Source organism: Molothrus ater, chromosome 7, assembly GCF_012460135.2.
Source record: "Molothrus ater isolate BHLD 08-10-18 breed brown headed cowbird chromosome 7, BPBGC_Mater_1.1, whole genome shotgun sequence".
NCBI lineage: Eukaryota > Metazoa > Chordata > Aves > Passeriformes > Icteridae > Molothrus > Molothrus ater.
In genome coordinates this window covers 26,479,390-26,502,826 of record NC_050484.2, presented here as the reverse complement: position 1 = coordinate 26,502,826, position 23,437 = coordinate 26,479,390, and the positions used below count along the sequence as shown (strand labels likewise).

At 44.7% G+C, this 23,437-nt stretch overlaps 1 protein-coding gene across 1 annotated transcript in view; it reads right to left on the bottom strand.

Annotated features, from left to right (window-relative positions):
- Nucleotides 1-23,437, bottom strand: part of GLI2 (GLI family zinc finger 2) — a 187,534-nt gene that overhangs the window by 32,931 nt on the left and 131,166 nt on the right. The window contains exons 4-5 of the mRNA XM_036387227.2: nt 6,457-6,659; nt 4,579-4,770 (exon numbers count right to left, since the gene is read on the bottom strand). Of these exons, the coding sequence (XP_036243120.1) occupies nt 4,579-4,770; nt 6,457-6,659 (395 nt within the window). The remainder of the gene's footprint in view (nt 1-4,578; nt 4,771-6,456; nt 6,660-23,437) is intronic.

The following is a 23,437-nucleotide window of genomic DNA, read 5'->3' as shown; positions in this document are numbered from 1 at the left end:
CGCTCTTTGTGTAACCAGTTCCTTAGTTCCCTCTCTCCTTCTGCAGAGGCAACACACCTCTTTTTCAGTCTACAGCAGATGCTGGACATTTGTTCTGGCACCAGACACTGCCCTGGGACCCTTCTTTCTTCTCTCCATAGGCCGATCAACTTTGCAGTTCAAGGAATACTAATGCTTCCCTCAAATCTGAGCTGAAAGACAAGACTGCATTCTTCTACTCCCAATCCACAAGGTAACTGTTTAGTCGACCCAACTTGCATATGTAAATTGAATTCTTTAGAAACCAGAGTGCAGCAGGATTCCAGACACAGCACTTATGGGGTGCTCTGGGACTTTTTCTCTCTTCTGCACATATTTTTCTGGGGAGGAAAACAGCACTGCTGGCTAGAAATGGGTGGGAAATTGTTTCCCATTCTCTGAACCTTTTCTGAGATTTCAGCAAGTTTCCATTCTGTGCTGGGACAAAGAAAACAACAACAAAAAAGAATAGGTCTTTGAGAGTTTTTAAGGAAGCGACTACAGGGCGCGCCGTCTGCCCAGAGTAGCCAACAGCTGGCTTGGTTGGGAAGTCATCTGTGATCCAGCACATCCAGTCTGCAAACCAGGGTTGCTGCCCCTCCAGCCCCAGGGGAAGCACTTCCTTCCTAGGTCCCCATGAGGCTTGGCTCTCTGCTTTTGTCCTGATGGAGCAGTTGCTCCACAGTTGCTCTCTCCTGCTGGAGACAGTCCCGAGCTCACCTCTCCCAGCCACATGCCTGCAGACTGCAGTCACAACCCAACTGCACTGCCAGCCTTGCTCCTTACCCTGCTGGCTATTAAATAATTTCCTTCAAGGAGAAAGGCTCCAGCAACACTGACTGAAAGAGGCTGGTGAAGCTGAATCACTGTTTGATTTGGGGAAATAAAGTCCTGCTTTGTGATTTGCCCACATTCCAGGCAAGTGTGCCAGCTGCTGGCCTGCTGGCCATGCTGCACTGAACAAAGCCTTTACCACTTAAACTGCTGATTGTGAATCAAGACATTTGTGACACCATTTGTGGCACCAGGCAGCAAAACACAGGGTAGGGACCCCCCCCTCTAGCTCCAGAACTGGACAAAATGGACAGCACTGCTGGATCATCCCTGCTATTGGCAACTGTTGCACAAACACATCTATACAGCCTTCCTGACGTGAGGGACTACCTTGGACCTAACTTATACTCGAGATGTTTTTTCCCATTCCCTTACTCAGCATGCACAACCCAATCACACTCTAAAAGCTCTGCAAAGTAATGGACCTAAAGATGATCTCTAATTTCCACCCTGGCATTATTCCAAAGATCTGGATCTTGCTCCTAAAGCTGCCACTACTCCACTCACTGGTCTCCTTTTTCTTTGTGGTCTCCAGTGATGAAATGGCTTTGCTTGTGCAGCACTTTGAGATCTGTTGGTGTACAGGTCTATAACAGTAGCAGCATCAAGTCAGTGTGGATGGACTCCTCTTGAGAGAAAATGTCTCCTCCTGAAGGGCTGAGGGTAGTCACAGGAAGCCCTGTGCCTAGGGAAAAAAGCAGCTGGAAGTACTCAACATGAAAGTGGTAGCCATCTCCAGGGTCATTCTGTTTCCCACCAGTCTTTCCTGCCTCAGGGATGCTCTTGCACAACCACTCCATCACCTGGAATAATCCACCATGTAGCACTTCTTTTAAAAAAGAAATGCAAAAGATTGCTTTGGTCTGGTGAATAGAACCTGTAGATAGAGTCTCAAATGTATCCCATCAGCAATGCTGTGACATTGGAAAGTGATTAACTTTTGATTTGAAAGTATAAGCTTTCCAGAAAATGGGATTAAGCCGGGATTCAAATTCGAGTCTTGGATTTTGAGTCCCTGTTTGGATGAGGAAATGGAACAGGAGAAGCAACTGAATGGTTGTTTAGTCTCCACTGGGACTGGCCTGAACACCACAGCAATCTTGTATGTAAAACTTAAATCTGGTCACTGTTTTAACTTCTAGCTGTACACTGAAAACCCAGCAGAGATGCAGCTCTTGGCAGCCCAGCGCAGCCACCATGTGAACACTCAGCAGACCTGGCACAGGGTTGGCACCAACAAACTCCAGCTGACATTCATATCCTATTACTTTTCCTGACCTTAGACATCTGATGGAGTCAAAAACTCTGAGAAAAAACATGAAGGCACTGAGAAATTCTCTGAGAAATGCAATTACAGGAACCAGAAAGGTGTAGGTATGTGTCTGTGGAAGAACCCCCATAGCCAGTGTCCACAGCTCCCATGGACCAACCTGCAGATGTTTGGAAGTGATGTGACACTGAATAGGCCAGATTTAATATATGCTTATCTCCTGCTTTTCCTTTTGCAGGTGCCAGTGTTATCACAGATAAATAATGGTGCTGCATGTGGTTTAACAAGAGCTACCTGCATTTTCAGCAAACAAATTCTTGTAAAGTTTCTATGTTCCCGGCTGGGAAGAAAAGAGCTCTCTGAATGACAGATGCAGCGAGGTGGTGACTCACTGGGGGTTTATGCATGCTACTGATATTCTCGTCTCAGAAAAACACCATAAGAGGATGCTTTATTAAATTATCTGTTCAACTATTTACTTAGGCCCTGCTGATTTAAATTTTTGAAATAACTTTCTAAAAAGAGAAGGAGACACTGTCCCCTCATCGAGCATTTCAGAGCCATCCATTTTACTCTCGGCTTTAATAATGTACAATTCTCTCTTTTCTCTGGGTGATGGATAAACCCAGGCACATGGACTGGTACTGGACTGGTGCTCCTTTACACATTCTTAAAAAGCAGTGCCACATTCTCATAATGTTTGAAAGTTTCCATCTCACACAGAACCCACGTGAAGGCCCAGAAAAGGCTTTCCAGTTAATCACCAACAAAGCTTTTCCAAAAGATCATAATAAATTCTTGGTGAGGCCTGGCTCTGCAGTGAATCATGGTTATGAACTTGGCTGCAGGAAACTGAGACCTTTGATACATGATTCACCGTAGAGCTGTTTTCAGAAGAAGGCAAACAATATGAGAGTCTTCTGCCAAGGGGAGTATCTCAGTACCTCAGATAAAGACTGATCTTCAGCAAACCAGAGGATGAGCATCTCGGTGTGCTGGGAGCCAGCCTGTACCACCATGAAAACAGTTGTGTTTGCTTCCCTCACTGGTTGTTTATCTGGCACTTCAGTGAGGCACTGCTGGTCAGAGATGGACTAATAAGGAGGCAAGGAGGAAGGAGTCTTGTTCATGAGCCCAAGGAGAACTTGGCAGGGCTCGTTTGCACCCATCTGCTATAACCACAGGCATTAACCCTTGGGAGAGAATACAGAGCAGTCTTACTGACCAGCTGCTTTGCAGCAGTGAAGCCTGAGATATATTTTGGGTGTTAGAGGGCAGGATAGTACCAAGGAGCTTATACTCTCTCTGACTGGGATCCAGGTTCCAAATTAATCTAGGTACTGGCAGCACAAAATGACTGTTCAGGTAAAACTTCCACAGCAGCCACAGATGAGAAACTGTTTTTCCATTAGAAGTATCTGTAAACTCCCATCACTGAAAAGCCAGAACAGCTTTTATCATTCTAAACCAGTCACTTTATGAAGCAGAAAGACCACAAAGTCTTTCATCTTAAAAGCTCAACAACAGAAACTTTGAAGCGGTAATGAAATGATGCAGATCTCCACTCCAAAAATTGTAATGGTCCACAGGCAAATCCGAAGACATCTCAGGAAACAGACGCTGAATCTGAAAGTTGAGCTGAGATTTCTCCTTCTTGCAGCAGAAATAATCCTCAAACTGCCCTCTGTAATATCTGTACAACTCAGCTCTTGCAAGATGTAGCATGAAGTGAAAGACATTTCTAACAGCTCTAAAAATCATTTGGACCTCATATATGCTTCCAGACAGACTCTTCCCAGGGCAGCAATCAGGCCACAGGGGTGACTCAGCACTACAGTGCCTAACATGACTATTTCTTCTTCATGTAGCAAGGAGATAGAGTTTTCTGAGTTTATAACACACAATGCTATCACAAATACCACATTCCTGCTTTTTTAAATTTCCTTGCTCAAAATACTATTTTATTCTTTCCACTGTGTCTCCCCGTTCAGATATTTTCTCTCCTTGTGGACCTGAGAGGTCCTAACCAAGATGAGATGTCCACTGTGCCTAGCACAGCTTTGCATGCATATGGCCCAACTTCAACCCAGACACCAAGCAGGCAAAACACACGGTGGGATGGGGAGCTAGAGATGCAGCTTGTCCCCAGGCACGCTCCAGTCACCCATGGTCAATGCAGCAGGACAGCAGCAATGCCCAGCTTACTGGACCAGCCCATCTCCTACCCATGCTGCAGCCATGCCATCCTCCCTAAGAGAGCAGGGTGTACCTATTTTAGTTTACGTATATTATATCTATGGAAGGAGGTGACCTTTTAAGCCAAAAATTATAGTGCGGCACCCAAAGGTTCCAGCAGGGCAGAGTGACCACATTCAGCAACCTCCACCTGGAGGGCAGTCTCGTCCATCTAACCCAAAATTTCAGCCATGCCAGGAAAAACCCAAGCTGCTACTCACCATCGACAGGGCTGAGGTAATCGTGGAGGTGGGCTGTGCTGGCTGCTCCCCCGCCCTGCATGAGGAGGTCCCCATAGGGGTTTGGGTGGCCGGCCATCAGCGTCATTTGGTGGTAGTAGTCAGCAGGGTTGGCTCCCGGTGGTGGCGGGGGCAGCCCGAAGAGGCCTCGTTCCTTCAGGTGCTCATGAGCCACTGTTGGAGCCGTGGGCGAGGAGAGAAACATGGGGAGAAGGTTCCCAGTGCAGTGTTAGACCCTGGAGCTGGCGCTGGCGGCCCCGGCTCCCCCCGCGCCCCCCGGCAGCCCCAGCCGCACGGCTCCGCGCGTGACGTGCGCTTGGGCGTGCTTCTGTGGACAAAGGAGACCAGGCTGGGGCCTCTGCATTCCTCCATTTCCGCAAATTTATAAACAATCTCTCGTTCCCCCTTCTAATAATCCTCCCGTTTGGACGTGGCCAGCACCCCTGGGAGGCGGGGAGAGGGCCCAGGCTGCCGACAGCAGTAACCCTGTCAGCATTAACATCCCTGCCTATTAGGAAGGAAAGACAAATGCAGCCCAGTTCCCGATAGCAGCGTGAGGAAATTAAAGCCAAGGTCTAATGCATAGAACTAGGTTTAGTGTCTGGCAGCATAAAACCATTTTGGCTGCCAAAGCCAATTACAATCACTTTCTCCCAGCTGTAATTTTTCAAACCTGCCTCCCCACCCGCTTGCCCCATTAACTTATTTACCACCACCTTAAATAAGGGGGAAAAAAAAAAAAAGAAAAAAAAGGAGGAAAAGAAAAGCAACCCAAAACGCAATGCCTTTCTTCCACAGCAAACAATGAAACTGGTTTTGGAAGGAGAGGACAGGGCAGAACACACACAAACACACACAAGCCATCAGACTCTCTCTGGCGGGTGCCTGAGAGTTTGAATGACGTTTCAAGGGGAGGGAAGAAGAAGACATATGCATGTCCCCATCACTATAGTGATGTTGTTTTAGCTATACAAGACAGTTTTATGCTGCCAGACACTAATCCAGGGGCCTTGTTGCTCTCTGGTGCACTTTGCTTTGCAGCGCTGAAGGGCTGCTGCCCCAGCAGCAGCTTGGGAGCCGAGGGATGTTGGGATTCACTGGGCATGCAGAGACCAGGTCCCCAGCTATTCCCTGGGCACTGAGCCAGCCACCTGCAACTGTGTAATGAAGCTCTTCTGACGAAGTAAGGCATGACTTACACCTTGCCAAGTGAAAGCAGTGTTGTGCATTTTCCCCTTTCCCTCTTGGATGTCTTTGTCCCCAGCTCCCCAGCATGGGGTCTGATAGGGCTCAGAGAACATGATCAGCTCTGCCTGCACCCAGCACCAACTCCCCACACATCCTTGCCTTCCCTGAGGGTTGCTGCAGAGCAGCTCAGGAGTAAGGAGGAAGAAAGTATGGCCCCTCGCCTTCACTCAGCAGCCACGCTGACCCCAGACACAAAGCCAACAGGGGATAACCCAGCTGGCCTTGTCTCCTCTGTAACATCAGTCTCAGCCAGGCCAGGCAGACAGAACAACTGTGACCCTCTCTGGGGAAAGCTGGGTCCCAGAGACATAAGAACAGGGAAGCTCCTAAGAGAGAAAGAGAGCTCTGCAGAAAGGAACGTACTTTAAGCAAAATATTTATAATATGATCCAGCAGTAATAGCTATTCTCACGCTCTGCTTTCTCAGTGCGATGATGCAAAACAAATGTGTAGTTAAAGGGGGAAAAAAAAAATGAACAAAAAGAAAAAGAGACAGCTCTCCCACTTCAGAGAGCAGCTGCGGAGTCTTTGCAGCTGTAAATCCCCGGGTTTTAGGGAATTTCAGTCCTGGTGAGCTACAAAATTGCTGCAGTACCAGTAGCAGTGTCTTACCGTCGGCAGGGCTGAGGCCCCTGGCAGCAGAGATGACGGAGAGCGTGGGGCTGCTGTGCACAGAGCGGAGGTAGTGCTCCATGTGGGGTGCCACGTAGGGGTGAGGGGGGCTGAAGGGAGACTCGCTGGGCCCGGCAGGGTGTGGAGACAGGCGGATGAGGGAGATGTCAGAGATGACAGGGCTGCCGCTCAGAGGAGGAGGCCTGGGAAGGAAAACAGAGACATGCTGTCACTCACAGCCACCCAGAGCAGGCACAACTGCTTGCCACCCCTCTCTGTCCTGCCCCACCACCTTCGCCCACAAGAGAGGAGTTCAAGCACATCGTGGGACAATCCTCTCTTCTTGGCATACAGAGTCTGAAGTTCCCAAGTTTCCTGTGGACATGCACCAGTACTGCACTAAATATGTATTTGTGCAAGGCGGCTCACCCCAACTGGGCTGCTGTGGAAAGGGGCATGAGCTGCTTTAGGCAGTGCCTGCACATAGAGGAGGCATGGAACACACTCTGCCCTAGAGATCCCACCCCATCTCCTTGCACAGTGAGGCTGGCCACACAACGATATTTGAGGCAAACCTGGGGTGTGCAAGCCCCTTGCTGCCCCTGGATATCCAGATGTTTAGTCCTGGCATGTGCAGAAAGCCCTAGACAGGGCAGTCTGTGCAAGGATGGAAATGCAGCAAGGAGAACTTATGTGATGTTGGGCTGTGCTTTGCTCAGCCCAGCATGCATGGCTTGGCTTGTGCTGGTGCAGCAGCCCCACCTCCTGCGTCCATCATGGCCAGCACAAACCTCCTTGACAGGTCGGTGGTACGGTTCAGAGGGCAAAAGTTCATGAGAGGTTTTACTGCATGCTTTCTGGGGGCCGCCTCTCTCAAATCCCTCAGATCTTCCCAGGCCAAGTGCTACCTGAGAATAAAGTCAGTAAATACTGAGGGATTCAGCAGGTAACAAAAAAATGTCACATGCATGCTTTAGTGCTTAAGCAGTTTTTTTGAAGGGTGAACAAGGATGGAAGAGAAAGTCTGCAGACTTCTCCCAGACACGTGCCCTACTGTACCCTCCTGCCTCTTAGACAAACCACAGAGGGTGCAAAGGAGAAAAAGTTACACACCCTGACCTGAGAAGCAAAAAATCTGACCTAGACACCAAAGGAGGCAGAGCTGTCATTAGGCAAAACAAAAGAGAAAAATCTGCTTTGTATTAGCTCTCTCTGTACTCACAGACTGCTGGAAGCAGAGCTGGTGTTGACATACAGGTCACAGCAGGGACAGCATTTGTCCCTGACTGGGTGCTCTGGCAAAGCTGAGGGAGATGGATGTGCACCCAATGGGGCTGCACCCTGAGCAGAGAAGACAACACGGATTTGGAGGTCAGGGATCTGGGATGTGGGCTGATCTAAGGGAGGGTATTACAAAGGCCCTCCACTAAGACTATCCAAATATGCCATTAGTGAGTTCATCTAAGATTTGTCTCTCCATGCACAGACAACCACAAACATGATGGTCTGAGCAGTTTCAACATGCCACCAGCACCTCAGGATCTCAGTCCCACCCTGTCTTATCAACAATTCAGGTGCATTTTAATTTATTTGTAATACTTGCATATCAACAAAACCACACAGAAATGTAATATAAGCTTTGCAGACTTATTCAGCAATTTAACAAGCATGTTTGTCTTTGTTTGATCTTCTATGTGTTTCTCTGTCTTTCTGATAAATTAGTAAACCTTGTGGCTTTTTGAACACTTTCTGCTGATGGGTAGTAAATTAAATGCCTTCTGAAATATTTATAGTTCAAAGTACTTTCCTGTAGCAATGCACTCTGTGGCTCAGTGGTGTGAAATACCAGAGAGTGAAAACCTGTCACACATAAAGGCTTTGTGGAGATGCACAGCCACCAAAACAGGTGGCTCATCAGACCCAGGCCGGGGTTTTGCCAGAGAAACACCCACCAGCATCGACCCTGTTTTCTTTCATGACACTGAAAGATGAACTGATGATGGCATGGCTATTTCAGACCTCATAACCTCCCCACCTGTGTTGCCATGGCCTTCCATTACCAAAATTATGGGGTGACCAAAGTCACTCCCCGGTGCCTCTCGCCATGACGTCAGCTGCGGCGGCGGCGAGCTCAGGAAGCTGCACCGAGGCCGCTGGGGCTGGTTTCTGTCGAGGCTGCTAATAAAGGCATCCGAGCACGGAGCCGACCAATTTATTTCTACCGGGGAGGAGGGAGAAGTGAATCAAAGTCTCTGTTCCAGATTTAGTTTCAATTCATTTCTAATAATCTCCACCGCCTCATCTGGAAAAAATGAAACAGGATTAAAAAAAATGATGTCATTAAGAAAACATCTGACTAATTTTTCTTCTGACGAAGACTTAATATAAGTGAGGGGCGATGTAAATTAAAAGCAGCCCCAATCTTCCCTGGGCCACAGAGCCTGCCTTAATACATAAGCCATGAAAGAGGTTTTCTTACATATACAATAAGTTCCCTCTTTCATCAGTACTCACAGCTTCTCCCAAAAGGGTTGTGAACTTCTTTGATGCAGTCCTGGAACTATGTATTACCAGGTTTACGAGCCTTTGGAGCCTCTGCTGATCAAACTGTGAGGCCGACATCTAAAATGCGTATAACAATATGAAGGGTTTGCTGTTCATTTTCTCTGTGCTAAATTAGGCAGAAATGCTGGAGTCCCTCAGAATAGGAAAACTCCACCCTCAACAAAGAGGTAACACTGGGAAAAAGATCAAGAATTTCCCCAAAATGCATGCAGCTGGAAACGCAGCTGGTGTTTGAGCATGAGGTTGGCCCTGTGCACAAAGACTGGGCTGGAGAGTAGGCAGCTCCTTATGGCTCTGCTTAAAGCCTGTCCTTGCTGACTGGTCCATCTGTGGACTAGGACAGCCATACTCCCATCAAGATCTGGCTCCTGTGAGCCCTCCCAGGCAGAGATCACCGCTCACCGTTGTACATCTACAATTCTAGCAAAACAACATCCCATAGTGCAGCATGTTGCAAAATGATGTGGCTTCCAGGAGCTGCCTCCCAGGAACAACTCACACAGCCAGGGGCATCCTCTGCTCCTAACTCCCCAAAGGTTTGATTTTTTCCCCACTTTTTTCCCAACTGCATTGTTTCTTATCTCATCCCACACTGAGCCATCGCATTGGCACTAAACTACACAGTGAGAGGCAGCTGTATCCTCACAGGTCTGCTCCTTGCAGAGGAGACCATCACATCCTGCTCTTTAGAGGCAGTGGATGAGAGATGAAGCAGTGCAGGGGCAAGGCAGCTCTGTCCCCACGTCCAGCTCACATCCAGGGCGTGCAGGGCTCTCCATGCCCATACCCCAGACCCTGCAGTGGGACATCCTTCAGCTTGGTGTGGTGAACCAGCCCATGCAGTGAAACCATGGTGCCAGAGCTGTGTTCTTCAGCCTGTCCATACCTCTGCTAGCCACATCGCTCCCCATTTCTTTCCTGGATCCCACAGACAGCATGAGGAAAACACCTCACCACCTGAGGGAGAGCTCCTGGCTTTGCTGAACAAAATACTGTAAAAATGTTGCTGTCTGCAGTGGGATGAGGGATTTCACCTGACCACATATATATCTGGAGAAAGTGGGATTCTGGTTTTCAAATAGGCTAAGGGAATTGGGTGTCCAAACACCATTAAATTTAATGTGAGCGAGGGGCCTGTTTTCCCTGTGGCTCCAGCAAGAAGCCCAGGCTCTATAATTAATGCTCAGGATTTGCAGAGCAATTTGCATCTCTGACGAAGCACGTGAGCCTGGATTCATTTCCTCCCCCACCCAGGAGAGGCTTTTCCTTTGCTGCTCTTTAACAAAGGGAGACATCACCTGATGCCACCTAAGAGCTGCAGGGCCTCGTGGTGGTGCTGGGGCCATACAAGCTACTCAAGGCTTTACAGAGCAGTCTTTACCAGTGCAGTGGATGACCCCTATGGGAGAGCAGAAATCCTGGCACAATTTACCAGTCTTCAGCCACCTGCAGAGCAGAACTGTGGGGCAGTGGTAACACTTGACAGCAGAGAAACACAATCAGTGAAAGGTGAGATACCAGCATCTGAGACATGATACACACTGCCTGTGGGACACTGGGAGACTTTTGGTGGTTTCCCAGGAGCTGGTCACTCTGTAACTGTCCTTCACTGGGGAAAAGAGATCTGCTTAATTTTCTTGCCTCTTGGGTTTTGCTGAAAGGAGTGACAGCTCATCTGAAGCTCTGCAGTCTCATCCCAAAGTCTGGGGGAAGGAGCTGCAGTTTCCTTTGAAAACCAAGGCAAGGAAACCTCAGCCCATGGTTTTCAGTGAGGCAGAGCACCATTCTCCTTTGTGTGCCTTGGAGCCTGGCAGGTGCTTGTCTTTGATGCTGCTGCTGGATGCAATGCTGAGAAAGAAGCCTTGTGGTCCCATAGCAGAGGAGCAGCATCCTCTGTGAGGAATTGGGCTGGGCTCCTGGGAAGGCAAAACCTCAGGAACTGGCAAAACCAGTGTTGGTGGCTGTGAAAAGGGCCTTGGGGTGACTTTTTCCTGCTCTCCCTCAGTGGACATGCATCAGCAATCCCAAAATCTTGCGTGACAGAGATGAGGCAACATCTTGCCACTGCTGTGAGCCTGCATCCTCTGCAAGGGGCACTCAGCAATGAATGTAACAGTTAAAGAAGTTGCACATTTCTGAAATAATCTCCATCAGTTAAATAAACCCCAGAAAAATGTGGACAATTACCAAGCACTAATGGTCCATGACTAGTCTAAATTAATACTTATGTGACAAATAAATTCATTCTGCAGAAAACAAAGGGCTGAATACTTTTCCATATGCTTAATGGAATATGGACACTTGAAGGCAATTGTTTTGCTCTACAATAAAGAAATGCATAGCTGCTAAACAGACATAGAGGCAAGTAACAGAACTACTCATGGGGAGGGGTATCATACTCTGGTAAAGTTTTGCTATTTAAAAAAAAGCTTTTAAAGCTGACAATCATTTTTAAACCCCACTTTTAAACCCCAAAACTTCCTTTTGTTTCGCTTTACATAAAACTTCCTAGCCTGTTTTTCCAAGTGCTGTGTACCCAGAACACCACTTTTGTCTGAAGGAGACGGAGGAAAGCCATACAGACGACTGAAAAATGGACTGCTCTCATGGCAGAGACTGTATGGATGGGATGCCAAAGCTGTATTCAACAGGAAACCTAAAATGCCCCAGGATTCATGCTAAATGCTTCAGTCTAAACAGTTCTCACCAGCCCCTCAGCTTCACCTCTGTTTATTTCTGATTTAAAGTCCCTTACAACAGGAAGGGCGAGAGGTCGCAACAGTTGTGCGGTACCCTGAGGATCAAACCCCGCGAGGTCCCTCAAAACAAGGTAACTTCCAGAGGTCAAACCTGGGCCACGACTATCAAATTCACATGGCATTTGATCATTCACACAGATTTCCCTCCCTGCCGTGTTTTCAGCTCGGAGAGCAGAGGATGTGCTGCAGGAGCGGCACAGAGCTGCCTCGCAGCCGCCTCTCCCCGCAGCCGCTCCAGGGATCGCCGGTAATGAGGCGATGGGGAATCGCTCGCTCTTCCCAGCTCTCCCAGCACTGCAACAAGTTGATAATTACCCAGTAAAGTGACCTGATGATCTAATATAAGACTATCAACTTGGAGAGCCGGCCTCTGTGTCCCTCTACAAAGAGATCGAGATGGGGACTCCAGAGACATCACTGCTATCTCCCAGCCCCTGCTCCATCGGAATGCACAAGTAATATTTTTTTCCCCTGTATCTTCTCAGCTCTAAAATAAGGTTAATTTTTTTTTTCATGCTCACAAAGAGGAATATACAGAAAATCAGAGCTACCATGGCTAATTCAGCAGTTAATGCTCTTACTTATAAGATGTTATAGAGATTGTGAATCTGAACAAAAATTGTTACAGCTTTTCTGCAGAAATTTAATGGGTATGTGTTTCATGTAGTTCGTATTTTCTCTTTTCCCCTCAAACATGTCTTTGAGCAAAAAAGGAAGCATAAAAGTAATAATAATAAAAGGTTTATAACAATAAAATATTGATTTTAAAAGATATTTTTATCAACAACGCTAAGTTCCCATTAGATGGGTTTATGGAAGGAATTGGTAAATTCAGCATTGCAACGAGACTGTATGGCAAAACCAGATGCTTTTTAAAAAGATGGGCTTTAAGTGCACAGCAAGGTTTGGAGTTTTAATAGTAGGAAATAGCCATTTCTCCCACAGTAGAAATTAAAGAGGGGAATCCAATGACTGGTGCTGCAGATGTCAGATCAGATAACTGTGGTAATTCCATTGGGCCTTAACAGATAAAAAACTCTGACTATGACATTTCTTATTTGTGAATTTGTGGTTTGGGCAGCACTTTGAGAAGGATTTAGGTAGACACTATGAAAATCCCACTCCATGTCCACTGGCAATGGTAGTTGTCATGCCTTCTGTCTAATCGTGTACTACTGAAATCAAAGAAAACTCTGCAACCAATGGGAAGAGCAACAAGAACAGGTCTCCAACACAACTTCTATGATTTTCATCTACACAGTATCATAATACAAGGCAGGTACAATTTCTTTGTATGATTATTTTTTCCATGCCTTAGACTTAATGCTACTTCCAGCATGTGAGTAATTTAAAATACTTGTTCCAGGTAAGAAAAATAATTTTTTGTTACAAAAGTAGAAAAAAACAGTGGCAAACATCTTTCATTTTTCCTTTTGAAGGATTATTCCATATTCAAACACACCTGACTTCAATCCTATACCTAAAATATCTAAATCCAAGAACAAATCCAACAACCTATTTGATTTCACCTGATATGCATTATTTTTTAATAATGAAATCAAAACTGTTTTGGTTTAGAGCTTGAAACCTTTTTTCATCTAAGTTCCCCCATAAGTTAACAACGATTTTAAGGTCACAGGTTGTTGGCAGCCTCAGTGGGGACAGGGACAACTTTTGGAGAGAGCAAAGTTGGGAGCCTGAGCACAGGGATTGGTTCTCAGATTAAAAACTCTCCTGACCACATATGGTTTCTCATTGCATTTGTGCTGCATTTATCACAACAAGGGTCTAGTATTGGCTGACATTTGTGCTCACAACTGCAACACAACAACAATAACAATATTTGCTTTTAAAATGGAAGAAAACCGCAAATTTTTATAAGTAAGGTTGCCCTCCATTATACAACACACAAAGAAGCAAGACATCAAAGATAGAAATTAGGGTTGATATGGGACCTTCAAACCCAAATCAAATTAGTGTCTTAGGGAGAGATCTTTGATTTAAGCTTAATAGTGGTGATTTTTTCTCGGATTGTTTTATACTTAATCAGCCACACAACCCACTGTGCAGACATATGTTCCAAAAGCACATCAAAGCAAGTAAACATTCCGTTTCAGATCCTAATATCCTTTTTTTAATCTAATTATCTTACTTACATGATCTTTTAATTTAAGTTCTGAAAGCCCACCTTTTCACACAAGTTTTCCTTTAGGAATGGAGGTAGAAGGATGACCACCTCAGTTCCTGTGAGATACTTACCAAAAAAACTGCACAACGAATAAATCAAAGCACAGCAGATGAGGCTCTAAGATAGTTTCTTGAGAGATTAATGATGAAAGCCTTCAGAGAAGAAGCGTATTTTAAGAAGGGAAACTTCAAGGAAGGTAGCTGAGGGGGAGAGAAGGAAGAAAAGTGAGAGAAAAGGCATGAAGCAAAGCATGGATAGAAGTGTAGGAGCCAGTGAAAGGAAAACCTAAGGAGCTGTGGAAACCTGGAGGCATGTGAGCTTCAGGTTGAAACCACCATGCATGAGAACTTGATTCCAGTAGCCACAAATTTTGAGAGTTAAGGTGTCAAAACGCTGCAGGGTCAGGGCTGGGAGGGGATGAAGACTGAGCAGTGGCATGGCTGATTGAAGGAGCAAGGTGGGAATTGGTGGGGAAAAAGATGGGAGAAGTGTGGAGGCAGACCAGATCCTGATGGCAGAGCTGAGGGAGATCTGAGAGGAACCAACACTGGTGTGGGGATGTGGGAAATGGGTGTCAGAGATGTGTCAGATGTGACACAGCCATTTCTCTGCATCTCATTGTTTTCCCTTGGGACACATGTTGAGGATATTAGCACTTTCAAGTGAATACTTTGCTTGTAGCTGTGAAGAAACTGGGCTTGGGAAAACAAATGGAAGTGCATGTTTGTGGGGAAGAAATCTGAGTTTTTGAATCTCTGCCCAGTGTCTTCCTCCTATGCTACTTTTGGGTGGAGGCTTCTCTCCCTTAAAAGGTTATAACATTCAAGTGCTATGGAAGGGTTTAGCATTTAAAAGACAATTCCTATACTACTTTGGAAAACTCTGTTTCCATGTTATGCCAGCACTAACCCATTGAGGAGAGAGAAAGACAGTGGCAGCAACACCACAGCAACAGGGCTCATGGAAGAGTCAGACAACCCACAAAAAATGCTTATTCATTCATTACACTTTAAATCTGCCTTGGCTCCATACCTGTCATATCCCAGAAAAGCAAAAAAAGACCATTCCTCTTCATCATGACTGTAATACAATCAACTGGCTGCAGCATTACTCTAACCAACGTTAACTAACAGAGTCTGTGTCTGACATCTATAATTTCATGTTAACAAATTAGGTAAGACTCCTGCATTTCCTGGTACCTTGAATGCCGAAGAAGCTCATAACTTTTCTTTATATGCAAAATGTCAGGGAAAGGGCAAACAATGTTATGCCAGAAGACCATAGCCAAATCACTTGGTTGGAATGTGCTGTAAATCACGGGGTGAATGGAAAATGAATCTTTGTTCCAGGACAACGACTTCCAGCATTAATGTTTCTGCTAATATGCTCCTTTTCTGTTGGGAATGTCCTATTCCCATAATCCAAGGTCCTATAACTTAAAACGTATAGCTAAACAAGCCACTAAGGAAGGAAAACGTACATCCAATTAATTACAAAACTCTGAAATATCCTGCTTCTCTTTACTAAAGTACAGGAGAAAACCATTGGTGTTCAAGCCTTAGAGAAATGACACACTTGACCTAAGCAGCAGTAAGCTGCTGTAACTAACTGGAAGTAACCAAACCTCATAGTTTACAAAGGGGAATATAACAAAATGGGAACAGGTACAGCACAGATCTCTACAGAGCCTTTCCAGACACAGCAGACAGAGGAGCTCTGTCAGTACATAAAGGTGATTGTGATAGCTGTGCAGAAATACATCTCTCACACACACAGACACATGCCAGGCATTCTGCTGGTGTGCTGTGTGTCTACCTGCCTCTGGTGCATCACAGCACAAAGGAGTAAAGAGACATGCCTTCCCATAATAACAAAGCTTTTGGTTGGGGCTCCCTGGGTTTTCTGCAGGAATTAATTTTACTGGCATTTGACACATTTTAAACAGCAACAGTACTCACAGTAACCTCCAAAGGGAAATATTCCTGAACAATATATAATAAATACATTGATTTCTAATAATAACCATCTGCCCTAAATCTTTTTGCTGACAGGTTTAGTTGGACCAAAGGCCCTTTTCACATCTACTTCATGACAGTTCCCATCACTACATAAAGACTTTGAAGTGCCCTAACGTGCAGTAAAATGCGAGATAACCTACCAAACTGTCAATATTTCTTCACTTCTAAAAGGAAATGCTAATGGCACTCAAAGAGCTCAAGATGTAATGTAAGATCTGATCCAGCAGACTGGCTGATCTAACCAGCCTTTGCTTTGCAACGAGGATGCTGAAAAGCAAGCAATTACATGGTGAAGAGCAGAACTAGGTAAAAGTTTTTCACTGATATGACTGTAGGGAATAAACCCTTTTTATTCCAAACAAGCTTTTCTCTTGAAGTATCTGGAGTTTTCTGCACAAAATAAGAGAATTAACAATAAATCAGCACTTCAACATTTATTTCTTCTTTTTAGCTTATCACTTTTTTTTTCCATTTCTATTTGCTTTTTTAACATTAGAAAGAAAATGAACATGAATGAGACATAAATGGTTTTTTAAAATCTGGACAGCATTCCACTAGGGTTTAATTTTTCATAAGGAAAAGCTGAGCACAAAAAATTCCAAGAAAGCAGAGTCTCTCCAATTGCAACAAAACTAATTTGTTGCAACAAACAACTGGCATTTCTCTACCAGCTCTAGCCTGCAATGTAAGACTGAGAAAGGCTCTATGGCGGGAGAAAGTAAAAGCAATAAACAGAAGCCCAGCCCTGTGGTAAAACCCCAGCTCTGCTCACTGCACTGTACAACTTGAACATACTTCAAAGGAGCCAGGATGCTTCCCCTGCCCCCCAAATCATCATCTCATGGCAAAAAAAACATGAGGTGTTTCATATCTCATCTGCCATGTAACCACCCAAAGAACCTTCCTTGCAAAACTCATTTGCTCCCAGATCCATTGGTGTCATTGACTACAGCTGCCCTCTTATTCTTTTGGTTTTTCAGCGGCGTAGGAAAATATAACACATTTATCAGGGAAGGAATAGGGATCTGATGGTCCCCAGCTGTTTACTGCTGAAAGTTTACATTAGTGCTTTTCAACCTGTGGTTTGCAAAACCCTTGGGAAACACTAAAAACTCCTTTAGGGGCTGTGAAAGACAGCAAAAAATCTCTGCAAATCTCTTGTTATTCGGGCCAAATTCATGATACTATGCTTAACAACTCTGCTAGAAATTTTTTAGGAAGGCCACAAACTGTAATAGCTTGAAAACCCCTCACTGACCCTATGCTTCCCAAAATCAGTAAAAATTACATACAAAACATTCTTAGAGTAATCCTTGATGACTGCACCAATCCATCCTACACCCACCAACATCAGCTGGTGCAGGAGCAGGCACATGTGATTTAGGGAGCTTTGCTGTGCTGGTGCAGAGGTAACCCCATCTCCTGTGTCTGCTGTGTACCTACAGCAATACCTCCTTCCCAACACCATGCAAAGGGAGACCTGTGGGCCTCATCTTTGATTCTCTTATCTCATGCAGCTATTCCTTATGCAGACACATTTCTGTATACAAATCCCATTATACTTGACCCTCAGTTCACCCTGTTTCCATTACAACGCTGTAGACTCAACCAGACTTGCTCCAGTGCCAACTCTGTGCTGTCATTCCTTGCGCAGAGTGGTAATAAAGAAATCACTGTTTTAAGCTGACAAAGAACAGATTTCTTACTAAGTAAACACTGATGTTTTGGTAGGGAAATTAAGTTATAAAATTGTGTCTACAAAGGAAGACCATACAGATGGAGTTTGTTAAGAGACAGCAATACAGTCAACAGTGGTTAATTCGATTGCCTGCTACTTATCAGATTTTTTTTAAAAAAGGCTTATCCAGCTTTTGTAAATGCAAATGCAGAAGAGCATTTCAAAGAGCCGTTGTCATTGCAGCTGGAGAATGATGTACACATGCACATGGTCTATCCAGACCAAAGAACCCAGCCCTGCATATCTGCTGTGGTTGTGTTGGTGCCCAGCGGGTCTGGTGCTCACCAACCTGCCAGGAGAGGGGGCCTGGGTACAGACAGCTCCTCACCATGCCACCACCCACCAGTGTGGCTTCTGTCCTTAGGGCTGTGCCATGGCCTCCCTTCTCCTGGCCACTGCTCTCACCTGCCTCTCTGCCTGCATGGGGCCTCCCATCAATATTAGACACCCCAGACCTTCCTTCACCTCAGGTTAAAACTGGGCACTAAGCTCAGCTGGGTAGAAGCAGCAAGTTCAGTACCTCCAGTCCTCAGTTGACCCTTAAGTTATGCCAACCTGACCTCGAATGTAACATCTAATTCCCAAAAGCACCAGGTTGGTGCCAAGTAGCTGAAACTGATTCTCTCCTAAATGCTCCAATGGCAGAGGCACAGCCACTCTTTATGCTCCCCCTTCCAGGGAACTGCAGCTGGGTTTGGGGTGCTGCCTGAAAAACAGGAGGGTTTTTGCAGCATCAGCGCTGGCAAAGGCCCCCAGACATCCTCCTCACACTAACAGTTCTGGTGCCTCCTGTACTGCTGATCCAGGGGCAGAAACAGAAAGGATCTTCATCACTCCACAACCTCAAAAATCACCCTTCCTGCATCTCACCAAAAACCAGTGCATGTGGCGTTAGGTGGTGAGAGGGATGAGACCCCCAGCCCTGTTTGTGCACACTCAAACGCTGCAGAGCTGAGGAAGAGATGGCTGCATGGGCAAGTGCAGGCGCTCAACTCACAGGTTACAGCCACTGCTTTCCACAACAGCAGCCCAGCTCTATCTGAGAGGGTCACCTAGCTACTCTGAACACAACCTCACTGCCGTGGGGACAGTTTAAAATGACCCTCACCAGTTGTGGAGGGGTTCTTTGGAACATTTTATCAAGAAAGATAGAAAACATGATTTATTTTTTTGCATAGGCTAAAGTTCACTGTGGGATTCAGCGTGTAGCATGACGTAAAGTCTCAGGCAAGCCAAAAGGTGTTAACATTGTGTGCCCTTTAAATGAAGCAATTAGTCAGTAAAACGAGATGTGCTTAGGTTGGAACTATGTAAATACACTCATTTTATTAATATAAGGCAAAAATCTAAAAAATATATATTGCTGGGCAATTAAGTCACCAAGTATTGGTTCTATTTAAAATTCAAGAGAAGGGATATTAAACATACTCCAGTTTTAATGAAAACATTTGCATCAGTTTTAATAATTCAGCACAAAATGTTATTTAAACATTTCTCTCTGGTTTTGGAAAAGGCAAACACAGGGCCATTGTACTGCGGTCTAGAAATGAGAAATCAGAACTGCTCAGGTGCAGTGGATTTCTTTACCCACTTTAGACAACTCAGTGGCAGACAAACCAAGCCTGGCAATCAAAGCTATGCTGAAATCCCAATTGTGAGGTTTTCCATGTGGTAGAGGCTTTTGAAAGTCCCATCAGTCATCTTTTTGCACCATCAAGTATCACTTGCAGCCCAAGTTGGTTTCAGTGGGGTATAAGCTCTTACATACCTTCATTGTAGGAAAAGGCTGTAGACAGGATTTTGATAAGAAATTCTCCTATCTTGCAGTTTAGTTTTAAAATAGAACTTCGCATGTTTTGGGTTTTTTTATTTACTTGAATCAGCTGATTGATTTGTTTAAATAAGCAAAGGATGTAACAGGTGAAAGTAATGTTGATTTAAAAAATATTTTATTGTTTAAATAATCGAAAGTATTAGTAGAAACCAAGGAAATTCAAGTATCTGGATCTGAACTGCCAATATTCACAATTCTATTTGTGCATGTCACATCACAGTACAGGAAGGCTGCTCATAATCTAATGGCAATATAATTACTCTTACCCAGCATGCAGTACATGTTTAGCATTCATGAAAACCATAAGGATTAATACAACCATTCACGCCTACTACAGAAGCCAATGGAATAAAAGGTACAAGAATGCACAGACCATGTTCTAAGGTCAGTCATAGAGTATCTGAGGGACAGAGCAAGTGCAGGAAGTTACAAGGACCTATTGGTAGGAGATAAACCTTTAATTACAAATTCCCACATGAAAGGTCTCACATTCTCCTGTTCAGTGAATGAGGCCAAAAGTTTGACAAGTCAAAAATTAATAACAAATGCAGCTTGTGGTACTGTAGACATGGATTTTTACAGGCATATTTGTCAAGCTCTTCTAACACCTCCCAAGAAGCCAGATTGCTGGGCTGCATGTCCACCTTCTACCTTCAGCCTTCAAGAACAGCTTCTAAAAGTCTACAATTTCATTTTAATCAAAGTTTTCCTCCAGGACACCACTGGCTCTTTCAATTGAATCTCAAATGTGATTGGGGAGTGCAGACCATGGTGTACTGTAGGCCAGGAGATTACTTTCAGCCCAGCTTTCACCCAGTGAGGATGGTAACAGGAGGAGGAGACTAGACTGAGACCTTACACTGCTAAGCAAGGAAGACACCACACACACCCTATGTGCACACACAAATCCTTACTGCACTACAAGTTCATAGATTGCAGCAAATTTGCTGGTGAATATGTGAACCACAAAATTGCCCTGCCTGGGAGAAAAGCACCAATGAACACACAGCTGGAAGGGCTGGGTTTATGGAACACAAAGTAATGAAGTCAATCACAGAAACCAGATCCTGGAAAAAGTCCAGTTTGGCAACATAGTCAAAAACCAAGCGAAGGGATAGGAAACCACTGCTTCCACTGCAAGACTTTGGCAGGGAGCACAATCTGCTGCTCTTCAGCACAAGGCACCTTATGGAATCTTCTGTCCCTCAATTTGTGCCATTTACTCACTGAGTCACCCTGAGAAGGGTCACTCACCCAATATGCTGCACCAGAGTGACATACCTGAAGCAATGTGACATGTGCACAGAAATCAAACCCAAGTCTCTGCTCACCATCCATCCTTATCAGAAACTGTCACATAATTCACCAGAAATGCAAACCCTGCTCTGCAGGGATCAAGCAAGGAAGAAACCAGGTTGACAGAATCCTAAGCTCCAGCAGTACATCAGGACTTGAAGGGAAAGAAGTTACAGCTCACAGAGCTCCTACCTTCTTCACATTTGGCACAAGTCATCTCTTAAACAAACAACAAACAAACAACTCTTTGAAGAGATTCTTATTCTTGTGGTAACACTCATCCAGGCACTGACAGGATTCAAACCAGACGCGGCTGAGGGAAGTCTGGAATCATACCAGGTTTAGATCTCGCATGCCAAGAGAGGTCAAGACCTAGCCAAGCCTTGAGCAGACAGTCCCCAGGACGTGGAGGAAGTGGTGTTGGTGGGAGAATGCCTTTCCGTCGATTCACTAGACAAGGCCATGTGATGCTGCTCTGGTGAGGAATATGAAGTGGTTTTCATTGCTAGCCACTAAAGCCTCCAAGTCCAGTATTTGTCCTCTGTAAAGATCCTCTGGAACCCTTAAAAGACATGGCTTCTAAAATATCTAAGCTGGCTCAATTCCATTTAAGTCTCTTACATCTCATGTCCTGGGCAAGGATTTGAGTTTCTCTGACCTAGCCTGAAAAGTGGTTGGGTTATGTGTTTGTGTACAATTTCTTTTCCAAAGATGGCTAGAAATCTATTTGACTTTGGAAGTCTACTATTTTGTCAAGTGAATAAAGTGGTTTGGGGTCTGCTGAAACTGGTTTCATATGACTATTTTTCTGTTTAGAGACTTCTATTGGAAACAATATACAAACAGGTTGTAACTATTGAATATTCAAAATATACTGGATAAAACTTTGCAGATACTTCACTGTCCATCACTTCCTAGCAATACTTCTAACAGAGAATCAGTTGGGCTGGAGGACTAGGAAAAAAAGAGAAAAATAGAAATCACTTCTATATGATTTCACTCCTGGGAACCAACTGCAAAATCCTTTTAGCTGGTCTATAGAAAATAGAATTATTCACCTTGACCTGATCCCTATAATACACCAACTCTCATGCTGTACCTTGATCCCCATAAGATGTCATCACAGAATGTGTGCCTTGTAATCAGGGTAAAACAGCAGCAAAGGCCTCATTTCAGAGGCCAGAGGAACTGAAAATGTCATTGGCTCCTTGAGCACCAACACAGTCTGACCTGAGTAGTTATCAGTTACACAAAGCAGCACCTCAAACACTGGTAATTCCTTGAAAATTTGGTCATCATAGGAAGCTGACACTGGGATATTTTGTCTGCACGGTAACATGGCGGGACTCCTCAAAACTGGCCTGTTTGACACCACTTTTGGGACCTCTGTGATGATGCTGGAGTCACAGCAACGCTGTGTGGAAGTAACCACCATAGCTCTAGAGTCCCTCTTCATTAAATGTGGACTTATACTTTGCAAAACTCATCTAAAGAATCATAACTGAAGTCTTTCATGAGAATACCAGCAAATAATCCACTGCTGTAAGAGGTCTGAAGTCAACAGCCAAGTTCATATCGACACAAGAAAAATTACTAATGTGAATTAATTTTAGAGCACAAATACACAAACAGAATTCAGTAAACATTTCTATTCTGTGGTATCTTCAGAAGAGCACTCTCCTCAGGACAGCACGTGAATGAATATTCATTAAAGTTTCTCTGAAGTCATCAGACCTAAACAGGCATTTCTAATTAAGCATACACTCACACATTCTCCTGAATAGGAAGAGGCTTAAAAACAGTTCTTTAGCCCAGAGCACTTTCTGTGTGACCCTCTGCATTACCAACTCATCTTTTAGATGATACTCTTCAAGAAGATACTTTTCAAGTATCTTCTACAAATCTTCTCCTTCTTGCTAGTCCTCATTAGATTGATCTTCCTTTAATTTACTGATTTGATGACTGAATGCATTAATTCCTTCACCTCCCTATCATTCTACACTCTGCTTTCTGTCATCTACAATGCAGTTTTCTCTTGTAAAACATCCTACTTCACTTGAGTGAGAATGAAAGACAGCCTATGAAATCAAGTGTTTTATCTCACAGTGAAGACAAATAGCCTTCACGTATGTGCATGTAAGAACATCACCCTAATGCAGCTGTAAGCTTGAAACTTTCCTATTTTTAATGTATTAACCACACTCTCGTCGACTTCCCTACCAGTGGTACTTTGGGATGTGTGGTTGCTCTGTGGGATCTTAAGAGGCTTTCAGATGAAGCATTCAATCAGCAGGTACCATGTCCAGCAGCTGGTTTGCAAATCAGAAGCCATGGAAGTAGCTCCATAACCAAACTAGGAAAGTCTCTTTTGAAGGGGCGAGAGAAGGAATAAGACAAATTCTTCTCCAGGATGCTTTCACAGGATCAAAAGGAAAATATCTCAAAGGCCCTTACTGGATTTAAGAACGCATTTTTATTTCCCTGAGAGACTAAAACTCAAAAAGCTGAATTTTATACAGCCTGAATTTTATACAGTGACTGCATTTTATACAGCCCCAACACATTTTTTCAGTCTTGCCTGGC